Raw genomic sequence first — 12626 nt, forward strand, 5'->3', positions numbered from 1 at the left:
TTATTATTATATTATGTGTAATATAATATTACATTATATTACATTATATTATATTATATTATATTATATTATATTACATTGTATAATATTATTATATAATATTATATTAATATATTATTATATAACAGATATGTATTAATTTCAAATGATGGTTCGGAAAAAAGCTGTCACTGACTCCTGCCAATTACGACAAAATTGGGAGTTAAAACACTCATGAAATTCAAAACTTGATACGATCTTTTAATAACATTCCAATTCGACAACACAACATCCTGCCACGTGGCTGCAAATATTCACCTTAAAATAATAGCTATTGCAACAACAGTTACGGAATATAAATATGATGTAGTTGTCGCAAGCACAATTAAAACATCCATATTCGCTGAACCATGCTTCACCGCTCTCCAACTTTGCAAATAAAAGTATTTCCCACCAAACAACTAAAAAAAAAATCAAAAAAATATCGATAGCAATAAAACAGTATAAACATATCGAAATATACTACCAAACATTAAGCTATTATTTTAATGCGAATACTTTAAGATAAATATTCATTTTAAAATGATGGTTTAGTCATCGAAGTAAATAATTAAGTAAAGTTAATACCAAAGTGGAAGAAGGACACAGTGTGATTAATATTTACCAATTAGTTTGTATAAGTGGTATTTTAGTGACTGTATAAAAATACTGTAAATGGTGCAATTTTGACAACAAAAGTGTAAAATAGAGTAAACTAAAGATATGACAACTATTAATATTAATTGTTACCTGCACAGGCGTGCATAAAACAAGTAAAATGAGATTGTCCAAACTGAGTGCAGGAGTAAATACTGGTGTCTGCATCTCGGGATGCATCGGTGTGTGGAGGAACCAATGAAAATAGATCATTATACCCATCACCGGCATCCCAAATAGCAGTGACAGTACCAGTGAAAATCTCCACCTGAAATAAAATTGCAGTGTAAGATTATTTGTATTAATCCACTTACATATCCAATTACAATATTAGCTAACATTTCAATAAGAACGACATAGATTTGGAGCATCAAGACTCATTTAATATTTAGCTTCCAATGTACCGGAAATTTTAATCGCAACAGTAGGTTTATTCAGAGCGACAAGCAAAGCATTTAACTAAGGCGTGATCATTGTGCTTACAAAGCATTAATAAATATTTTTAATTACTAAAGCAGTAAAATCATAAATGGAAACATACAATGCACATTTTTTTAAAAGTTAACATACTTTGCTACTTCAGCCGAATGATCAAGCCTCTTCAATTGTTCATCGTGACATGCAACTGCTGCTGAATATCCCAAATCCTCAACGAATTTAACATGAATTAAATTGAAAATCTAATTTACGATAAGAATTAATTTGTGACAAAAGCAATGGCACAAAATTTCATTAGAATAAAATTTTAAATTATTATCAATGTAAGTTTTAATCAATTTCACAAACGCTTCCTACCTCGATCACTTTGATAATATCACGTGGACCAATAAATGTAGAAGTGTATTCAATCTTTGCAGAGGATGTTGCTAATGAAACAGAACATGATTCGATCCCCTTCCTCGCAACGACATGTGACTCAATTCGTTGCACACAGATTCCTGATGATAATCCAGTAATCTGAAATCGATAACTTCATAACTTCTCTAAATCGATGAATACAATCACTCGTATTATTCAAATATATTATTCATATTATTCAAATAAGTGCAAAATGTAAAACCATCGGAGAGGTGTCACTCAGATTTTAGATTTTACTTCAAAATGATATCATTCTAAAACTTAACAGCAAACGATAATACTTGAGTTTGTTACATAAATTTCAATTGGTTAGAAATGAGTCATAAGTCATTTGTCGTTTACCACATCAAAAAGAAAAAAAGACACAGTTTAAGAAACTAAGGAAGAAAACTGAAAAATACCTCCAGGGAAATAAAAAGTTCTGATTAAAAGTACTGCGGTTATCCTGTGGTTATCATGTTATACTATAGTTTCGCTCGATTATCATCCCTATGTTAAGGGAATCATTTTAATAATAAAGTAGATGGAAGTGGGCTTGAGGAAAAGCTTTCAATGATTTCTGGTCATTGTACTATCATTTCTTGAATTGCATACTTTTCAGCACAATAAAAAATTTCAACATGAAAAAAAAATGTCGAAACTATAATGTTAATGCAATCAAACAATAAGCAAAAAACGTTAAAAATAATTAAAAGTTGATGTAATTAACTGTGCTCGGACAACACCTACCAGCAAATTTAACACTGAATGATTTCCGAATCCATCATCGATGATCGCAGCACGATATCCTAGCATGCTGATTTCATCAGCTATATGTTCGGCAGCGATTACCAGTGAATCGTATACCACTTCCGCTTTTGATGACATCAAAGCTACGACTACAGAATGTACACCTGGAACTGCATACTTTTTGCAAATAGCTATGATTGCATACTTTTTTACAAATAGCTACGATTTCAGTCCCGAAATTGTGACTTGTTTAATTAATGTGAATGTTCGTCGAGTAGGAAGCGAAATTTTTGATTAAAACAAAGATCAAGAAAGAAATCAAAAAAAGATATCGAAATTTTTGTCGGTTTATTGAAAATCTGGAAAAAAAATTATCACATCAAACTGCATTCTAAACAAAAATCATGAACTAAATCATGAATTCTCCCTTTTTTTCATTAATTTCTCAAAAACCATTACCAAAAAATGAAAAAACCTTTCAATTTTCCAATATTTCGTTCTATGTATGCAACACATGAAGCACATGTCATTCCTTCCACTGAAAATGTTCGCTTCTCAATTGAATCATCATTTACGGGTCCAAATTTCGCTGTTTTTTTCCCATGTTTCACGGTAGATTCATTCATTTTACACATACCACCCACCTTTTTAAGTAAAATTGATGAAGATATATCAGTTAATACTTCCTCGGAACAATCTAAAAAATAACGCTATTTGCGAAAAGTTAACTATCGTGGAGATGCAAAACACTGTAATTTCAGGTTCTTCTTTTTTCAATGAAGAATTCAAAAATTTAAGTTTTCATTGCAATAAGAAACCATATCACACTTAAACTACATTGTAACACTCTAAGGAAACAAATCTACATTATTTTGAGAGAATTTTTGAACTTTCTGCTGTCCTATGCACATTTTATGCATAGTTTCTAGATGACAACACACTGAAAAAAAATCATATGCCAGCTTGCTCTAATATCTGGGACAATTTAAAAAGCTTCCCGTAAATTCATATTTTTGCCTAATAATACCGAAAACATTATTCAAAAGTAAGCTATATCCCCTTAAGGTTACAGTTTTTTGATAATTATCCTCATCGGTTTCTATGATGAAAATTTGAAAAATAAGCAAGATAACCTTGTGTTTGTAGCAGTTTCGCATCAAAGCCCATATCGGTGACCAGTTCAACGATCGTCTGAACGTTCCATTTAGATGTATCGTATACAATTCGCCCTTGAATATTTTGAAACAATGAGGAAAAAGAACAAAGTGAAAAATGAAACAAGTTCAGCTGCAGGAGCCAAGAAGCAAAAGCAATAAATGGTTCATGTAAAATTGGCTTAGATAGATATCGCAAAGTTTCCGCTTCTCCCAGATTCACAGGCAGTCGGGTAAACTGTTCTTACCCTGAGTTATTTATCATCAGGAAATACCTGGACAAACATCTCCAAGAAACCGGACAACCAGAAAATGTACTAGCGTTTAAAAAACCATAACTAATGAAAAAAGTTTCAAATGACTAGCCTTCAGATTTATTAAGTGAAACGGAAACTGATTTTATGCCATCGTTTCTTCCAATAGTCTCCTCGATATTATTTACACATGAATGGCATGTCATTCCTTTGATTTCAATTATTGCTTCTTGAAAAATCGAAGTTGTCGAAGCTTTATTCGAATATTTTTCATTATCTAGAAAGAGGAAATTTGAATGTTTTGGTGTAGAAAAAGAACATAATCTTAAGATACGCTATGAAAAATATATCAGAAAATTCCAAACAAATAACCAGATTTCTTTAAATTTTGACCATGGTGATGAGCTACACGCAATATTTTATAGTTATGGTAGTAGATCAAAGATCACTGGTCATTTTTTTAAATGTTTCATCAATTTTTGATTTGCATATAAATTTTTCGGATAAAAATTTATAAATAAGAATCATAATGAGAATATATGGAAATAATTTTCTTCTCTTTTCTTCCACTTTTTAAAATTTTTAGTGGATATAAATGGGTAAAAAATCGAAACCGCTAAAGTTAAGATGAATAAAAGTGCCACTTATCTCTTTCATACTTCAATTTACTAATAAAATGAGATATGATGTTAAAATTTCCGCAATACGACTAATATTTCGTTCAGATGAAACGAATTCAGCAACAATTATAGAATTTAAACTCAGTATAACTTTTCAATATGATTGCAACAAAAATGCACAATTCTACATATAACATTGCTGACATTACTACGCCAATAAACATTACTAAGCATTCTTATTATTTCAGATTTATCTTTTCCGTGCTAGTTATCTGCATTTTACGCGTACTCACTCAAATCATCCCCATATGCTTGGATTTGATCAAAATTCTGTTTAGAAATATTGAAATTTCATTTTAAAAAAACCCAATAAGGACCTTTTTTATCATTGCTTGATACGACTGTCTGACCGTTGTCTCTTGCATCACATAACTTATCCTGAATATCATTGGCTGATGAGTGAGATGTCATTCTTCGTCCATTACTTGTTATAACTTCATTATCTATTCGTTGATTTAGAAAATTAAATAATTCCATGTCACTGGCCATCTGGAAAAAAAAAAAGCGAAATGGAACAATAGCTTCTAAGTGATACTACCTAGGTAAACATTTGTTGCGCACGTAAACATACAAGTTTCCCAAAAAAATGAAAGAAAAAAGAAGAAAAAAAAAATCACAACGACCTGACTCGATTTAGAAAACATCTCTAACACAACGTTAACACTACCTAAGTAAGTGAGGTCACGTAAGTTAGCAGGTCGTTATTAACTACACGAAACATACACAGAGACAGTTATTTTACATTAGACAAAAACAAAAAAATTCTAATTCTATTGAAAATGAGAATAACTCATTTAGCTAAATAACGACAAACAAAAAATAAAATTTCCATACCCTATAGAACATAATTTTGCCATAAAAATTTCAAAACCTTTCATCACATACCATTACATACTTCACATAAAAATAAGTGTCAGTGGCAAATTTTAAGACAATAGAAAATTTGAAAAGAAGAATTAACCTTGGGAAAAAGAGTCAAAAACAAAATTTGAGACTATAAGTTTTAATTTGAAATCACAATTTTTCAATTTCTATCTAGGTTATTGACCGAGAAATTAGAAGATGGACGAAAGTTCCAAATGAGCTGTAACAAAGAGAAAAACTAGAACAAGAAGATAAAAATGGAAAACATAAAACAAAGTGATCATTATACAGGGTTGCATAATCTTTCGTAACAGTCTTTTCCAATTAATTATTTACGAATTATTTGTCACCTTATAAATATAGCCTCAGCACATTTACTGAAAGTGAAATAAGTCCAACGAAAATGAAAATTCTCACAGATTTATATTCATGATTTATAAATGCCTAACCGAACAAAATACGTATTTCCTTTGCAAAAAGAAATGTGTAATAATTTGCAGACAGAAATATTCTGTATTAGATGCAATGGATGAGTTACAAAAATGCAATTTCAAAATGCTTATTGAAAAGTGTTGAAATAATAAATGTAAGGATTGAAGATCAAAAGTTATAAAGATCAAAAGCTATAAGGTAGAAAGATACAGCTCACATGTTATGAAGTTCAAAATTTCATTAAAAAAACATTTAACAAATGGTGGAGGTAATATGGCCTAAAAGTATATGGTCGATTGAATGAAAATTAATTATAAAAAATGATGATAAATCAATGAAAACTGACCCCAATATCAATGAAAAAAAGTTGATCTCAATAAAAAATGTGATTAAAAACTGATCCTGATGCCAATGAAAGAAAAAAGATGATATCAACAAAATACAATAGAAATTGATCCGATATTAAAGAAGGAGAAATTATTGTAGTCCATGTATGATGTGCAACAAAAAGTACGAAATTTTCGAAAATCAAAATATTCCAATTAAAAATTCCAACCGGAAGCTTCAGAAAGCGATTCATTTAAAAAACCAGTTCACATAGCACAAAATAGCTAATGAAATGAAAATGATGTGAAAGATATATAATCTCAGTAAAAATGTCTACTATTAATGAGACGAGACATGCTAGAAATACTTGATTTTCCAGTTTTTCCATCTCACAGAGGAAAAGCGAATGAAATTAATGAAAATATTTTGTAATAAGAAATGACAATATCAACAAGGGAAATTGCATATTTCATTTCACTCTATCATCATACGAAACTAATAATATATGAACTGAATAATAACATATGAGCTTGAAAAAAAAAAAAATATGAGCTCAAACTGAATTGGTTAAATTATAAGTAATCACTATTTTAAATTATAAGTAATAGTTATTCTAAATTATAAGTGGTAGCTATTTTAAACAATAGGTAATTGTTGTTTTAAATTGTAGATAATTGTAGGTGATTGTTTAAATTGTAGGTAATTATAGGCAATCGTAGGCAATTAAATTGTAGGTAATGGCCATTTTAAATTATAAGTAAACGTTATTTAAAATTATAAAGAGAAAAAATTATATTTAAAATTCAAAATGATTAAAAGCAATCCTTATTTTGAAAGCACCGTAAAAATAACCGTTGTCATAAATATAAGTAAATTATAAGTAATCGTTACCTTAAATTACAAGTAATTACTATTTTGAATCACAGGTGGTCATTACCCTAAAATATACGTAACACTATGCAAATGATGCATTAGACTAAAAAAAAAGACTTTCACGGTAATAAAATAGAAATTATGATTATTATGAGAAGATTATTAGAAATTATGAGAAATTATTCCTTCTTGAAATGAGCTTTTTGGAAGAAAAAAAAAGGGATAATAATCCGACAATTTTGAATGTTACTTTTGAATGTTAATATCATAAAAATGTTATTGGAGAAAGTGTCATTTGTTCCAATACTTCTTTTTAAATGACATTAATAACAAAAAGTATTTTCAATAATCAAGAAAAATATAGCTGAAAATGTTAAATCACAAAATGATCATAAGGAGAAAAATTTTTTAATAATTTATGATGCTTTTAATTCGTTGTGTACTTTAATAAGCTTTCATTCCTGTATAAAATTAATAAAAACATTTCTCTATCTCTTTCGTAAGAGGAAAGAAAGAGGGAGAGAGGGAAAGAAAAATATTTGTCAACGAATAATGACGCTATCAACTTTCCCTTACTTTAAAACATCGATTCTGTAAAGTATTTAATGAAATAAGCCTGATTATGTTTATTTCGACATATCAGAAGATTTTTGAAAAGGAAATTCTCGACAGTTTCTCGAGATAACGCTTAGTGATTAAGCCACTTCAAGAATTAAACAATAAAAAACGTTGCTTAAGTAAATAATGCTTTTTCTACTAAGATAAAAGAATGAAGGTAAACAATTTCTATACTTCTTTCAGGTCTTTTTTTTTCCTTTTCTTCTATCTCTCTCTCTCTTTCTCGCCGGGAAAGGAGGAGGAGAAATGTTCTCTTCAAGGAATCATGCATGATTAAAGATGTTAGGAACTTTTCATGTTAGAGAAGGTGCTAATAACAGAAATTTTCAGTTGCAAATAATTTCGAGGTTCGATCGATTGCAAAGAAAAACAGGAAAATATTTCTCTTTCTCTCTCTCCTGAATGAAGAGGAAATTTCTCTCTCTCTCTCTTAAAAGCAAAGAGAAAGGAAAAAAAATTTGAAAAAACATCAAAGTTAATGAACAAAAAAAGAAAAAAAAAGAAACTCAGCAAAAAACTAAATGAAAATATCGGAAAAGATTTCTTTCTTTCAAAAATTCACGAAAACTTTTCATTAAAAAATCAAATAAATTAGGCGACCATGACAACCGGAACTTTTTGAACAAATTTGTCGGTAAGGGGGAAGATTGAAATGACGAGAAATTTCAGGAGGGCCGCGAGAATTTCTGTTATATTTAAGCGGACCGCATTTGTCTATCTCATGGGTAGTATTATCCAAAATGGTTCCTTTTGTTTGGTGTTTGTCAGCGAAAATCACAGGATAAGCGCAAAGACATTTTCCCGAGATTCCATAGCAATTGTAATGTCTTATTGTAGGAATTGCATGAAGCATGAACGTTATGTTTATCATCAATTAACGAAAATTGGTTAAAATATCCCGATGACGAGTGGTATTTACAGCACGAATTTGCAGCAAAATTTATTGTTTGATAATGCCATCAGTGAGGTATGTTTCTTCCTTTTTTTCTTTGAAAATAGAAGTATTATACTGAAATTTCTACGTACAAGAAATGTCACAAATTAAATTGTTATATTTCGGGTTGGAAAAGTTTTGTATAATTTTTGAAACAAGGGATTATGTAATGCTGAATGAAATTTTGGAATTGAATAAGTCACATGTCGCGCAAGGAATTGTGGATTGAAGAATTCACATTACCCTCATGTAATTCATTAATAAAAAAGTTGCGAATAATTTACAATTTATGGCGGGCAGATATGACACTAAACTAAAATGTTCATGATTTGTAATTGGAAACGAATGAAAAATTTTGTCGATTAATTGAATTTATACGACTATCGTATAATTTGGTGCCACGAGCGGGTATTTATGTGTTACGAAATGTATTATGATCGGATTTCTAGTTTTTGCTTTGCGAATAATATGGCTGGATTAGAATTAAGATAGCCTGTTTAATAAAACGTTGGTAATAAGCTCAATCTGTTTTGCAACGGATGAGCTTTATCAGGCTGAGGTTGCGTGTTTCTCGGCTTTGTTCTCAGATGCAACGAATGCATCTTTATATATTATTTAAGAGAACAATAGAATCTCTTGTGTAGCTAAATCTATATTCTTTCTTATGGAACAGATGGATTTCAGTTCCATATAATTTGAACTCCCATAAATTTTCGACTGGTTTTGTAGAGGGAATTTCATTAATTCTTAAAGAAAAAAAAACATGAGTTTTTATGCCAAGTTTTATCGTTTTATATTGTCAGTTTGATCAAGCAAAGATGAATGATTCACGAAGTACCACTGAAGAAGGATCAATAAATGACGATGAGCATATCTATGCAAATGTTCGAGAAATGGAGGAAGAAAGTCGACGACAAGAGCAGCCACCCATTCCAGGTTCTACCGATGAAGCAGTTCGCGATGTCGGAGGTGGATGGTATGAGTATCTCACAGATGCCGGAAGGTCCGATATTCTCACTAATTGTTACTTAAGAACTGAATTCTTATGAGCAAGATTGCATTTGACAGTAATTCTGAAAAATATTATTACTGTTTAGATCAAGAAGCACTAAAACATATTCACAAATGAAATTGAGATCTAGAGGGAATTTAAGAGCTTATGATGAAAATTTTAAAAAATTCTTTTTATTTTATCTTCCTGCAGGTCTTATTTTTACAACCATGAAACGGGTGATTGCCACTGGAAACCACCACGGTTTTTGAAACCACCTTTAGAAGTTATCGGTGCGCTAAATGGTTTGAGCAGTCAGCAGAATAGCCCGCTGCATAGTGAAGTGGAAACTAGAGATGATGTTTTAGCGTCATGCTCGGAACCTCACCCTACGATATCTGCTGTTTGTTTTGTGAGTACTTGTTGATTGTAACTTAATATCGTGCGCTGCATTTATAGTTCAAGTAACAGTCAATTTAGAGTGTAAGCAAACTGAAGTTGCAGCAGGAACATGCTTAGTTAGGTTTAGCCTTAGCAGATTATCATCTACCTGACAAAAAATGTTCATGTAATTGTGGTCCGAAGAAGATATCTAAAATAATTGTGCTGTCTATACATGTTTTAATTTATTATTTGTATGAAATTCCTAAACCATTTCTCATGTGAAAATTAGGGTAGAATTTTGATAGATTTTATATAACTTTTATTGATGATGAATTCTGCTGCTTAGGCAAAGCTAGATGATGGTGTCAGTGTTGGGAACAGTAAATCAGATGCGGTTTGGTCAACATTAAGCGTACGTAACAAAATTACGGAAAAACGAATGTCGGTGCAAACAATAGCTCAAGAACTTCAAGCTACTGGACACTTACATTCGCATAAATCAAATGAGGAAATTGGTACCGGTATGAATTTTCATTTATTTGAATTTCGTTATAAGAACTTAAAGTAATTTTTATACTGACAAGATTCGAACTGAAAAGTTGCATTTTTTTTTCCCTTTGGAATGGAAATAAGTTTCACATTGTTTTCCAAAACATTACTGCTGCAGTCTTCGTTATTTTCTAGAGCAGACTGCATACAATCCTATTCGGTTTCATGGATTTTAACTTTCAATGCTTGATATTTTCTATTTTTGATACTAAAAGTCATTCCCATTTTGCAGTTCCGAAAGCTGTTGGCGGCGAACCGTGTTCCAGTAATTATCCTATTCACTTTCCTTCCAGAAGCATTACACATAAATCGATCAAATGTGGAACACTGGAAAAGGTTTGTAGCGATAACTGGACCTGTTTTTTAGCAACTGCGTGACTTGGCCTTTTTAAGATTACAAATGAATTTATCACTAAGTTAAGAAATAGTTATGGTCCTATTTAGGGGTGACATCGATTGTTGATTATTTATTAGTGTACAATATATTACTAATTTCAACCTAAACATTTGATTCCGGAGGTAGAAACAGTAATGACCAAGGAAGATTAAAGCACATCTTGGCGTTCCCAAAAGCTTTAGATAAGCCGAAAAATACTGCTGTATAGCAAAAATTAGGTGCTCCAGATCAGCCACATATTACAAGTGGGTAGATCAAACGAATTTCGATGTACCAGTTTTTATTTTTGACAGTGTTTTTTTTCGTTATATGCAGTCATACTGTTTAATACCACCATCCAAGAGACCATTTACTCCCACTACAACTTAGTGATTCGGTGGAATACCATTGGTTAAATGTGCTGTTTTCTTCTTCACATTGTTAACTACTTCTGCTGATATATATGTCTGTTTCATCCCTTTTTCTTTACCATATTTTCTCCTTCCTCTTCTTTTCTAAATGCAGATAAATGTTTTTCTACTTTATGCTAGCCCAGTGGATTTTTTAGTGTAAAGTAGCAGATGCAGGAATACGACTAAAGAAGAAAGAATGGACATCTTGTTATCTTTTTCTTTCTTCTGCTCATATCATATTTTACAAGGATGAACGAAGTGCTGAGGTAAGCTTTATTAAGCAAATATAAAATTTTTAAATGAATGACTGGCTTTATATAAAATTTTTAAATGAATGATTGGCTTTTGCGCAAATAATTTGATTCCATCGAAATGATTTTACAGAAATCAGGTCGTCATTATGAGGCACCCTTGGGCATGTGCGATCTTCGAGGAGCATACGTAAAATGGGCGAATGAAAAGGATAAACGTAGGAAGCATATTTTTCAGGTATGTATGCTTTTCCTTCCGTCTTGGGTTGCTTTCATTTCTGTTTTATATTTTTTCTTTATATTTTACAAAACATTGACTTTACGAACTTCGGTTCTTACTTTTTACGGTAGCACCATTCGTTGTCGATATGAAATTAATCCGTCTCAACAGGATGATAAGTCGTCACAAATCAAGTAATTGTATATATTCCAGCTTGAACTAATAGATGGTACGATTTATTACTTTAGTACATCAAATACGCAGGATGTGAATGGATGGTTCCATGCAATGCGTCAGGTCGTATCTAAATTGGTATGTCCAAAGTTTTACTAAAATAGATTTTTTTTTCTCCTACGTTCTTCCTTATCATAACAGTATGCAATTATAGTGACATACGTACAAGTAATATAAAAACTAATGAATCCCACCTTTATTTTGTTGATCCTTGTGTTGAATGCTCAAGTTGAGCTTAAATGGTTTTGATTCTAGTTTTAATATAAATTTTAAGAAAAATGTAACCAACATGGTGGCTGAAATCTTCACTGTTCATTTCCATTCCTAGATAATGGAATGCTAATTTTTTCAGCCTCGTCCTGATGCGTATCCGACACCGGTGTTGGAAAGAGGTTTAGCTACCGCTGGTTTAATACGAAATTCAAGCAGTTTGTCTTATTCCTCAAGATCACTTAGTATTAGTCAAACACGACGCTCTTTTAAGAAATCGAAGGTGTCGGTGAAAGGTTCGATTTTTGCACCTACTAAAGATCGAAATTTTTTGAAAAAATGTGGCACAAATGCAAATTTTTTTTTTCTTGTTCATTTTACGCTGTTTTGCAGGTTCCGAGGTTGCAGTTACAGGTGATGAAAAAAAGCGTGCTGATATTGAAGAGATAAGGTTGACGCGTGAGTCTATCATTGAAAAACTAAAACGGTTTTTCCGATCGAGACCGTCCATAGAAAGCTTGAAAGAGAAAGGCATTTACAAACGTTAATTTTTCAATTTTATTTATGTCGTCTATATTTTCTTTCGATTCTTGATTTAGA

At 31.2% G+C, this 12626-nt stretch overlaps 2 protein-coding genes across 2 annotated transcripts in view; one reads left to right on the top strand and one right to left on the bottom strand.

The window, feature by feature from the left end:
- The window catches only part of LOAG_18376 (copper transporting ATPase), a gene marked incomplete at its 5' end in the record, with an annotated part of 9680 nt that extends 6792 nt beyond the window's left edge, over positions 1–2888 (bottom strand). The window contains 6 exons of the mRNA XM_020451036.1: positions 298–440; positions 769–943; positions 1246–1322; positions 1471–1632; positions 2263–2426; positions 2738–2888. Of these exons, the coding sequence (XP_020305219.1) occupies positions 298–440; positions 769–943; positions 1246–1322; positions 1471–1632; positions 2263–2426; positions 2738–2888 (872 nt within the window). The remainder of the gene's footprint in view (positions 1–297; positions 441–768; positions 944–1245; positions 1323–1470; positions 1633–2262; positions 2427–2737) is intronic.
- A 5499-nt stretch (positions 2889–8387) lies between these two features.
- On the top strand, positions 8388–12613 carry LOAG_01705 (PH domain-containing protein). Its single transcript, XM_020445819.1, has 10 exons — positions 8388–8431; positions 9202–9401; positions 9603–9801; positions 10120–10294; positions 10555–10658; positions 11267–11377; positions 11496–11600; positions 11796–11894; positions 12169–12322; positions 12420–12613. The coding sequence occupies exons 2-10, from the start codon at positions 9217–9219 to the stop codon at positions 12572–12574; spliced, it is 1287 nt and encodes a 428-aa protein (XP_020303761.1). The 5' UTR covers positions 8388–8431; positions 9202–9216; the 3' UTR covers positions 12575–12613.
- Positions 12614–12626: the final 13 nt, after the last annotated feature.

The sequence above is a fragment of the Loa loa genome (assembly GCF_000183805.2).
Source record: "Loa loa unplaced genomic scaffold supercont3.281, whole genome shotgun sequence".
Lineage (NCBI taxonomy): Eukaryota > Metazoa > Nematoda > Chromadorea > Rhabditida > Onchocercidae > Loa > Loa loa.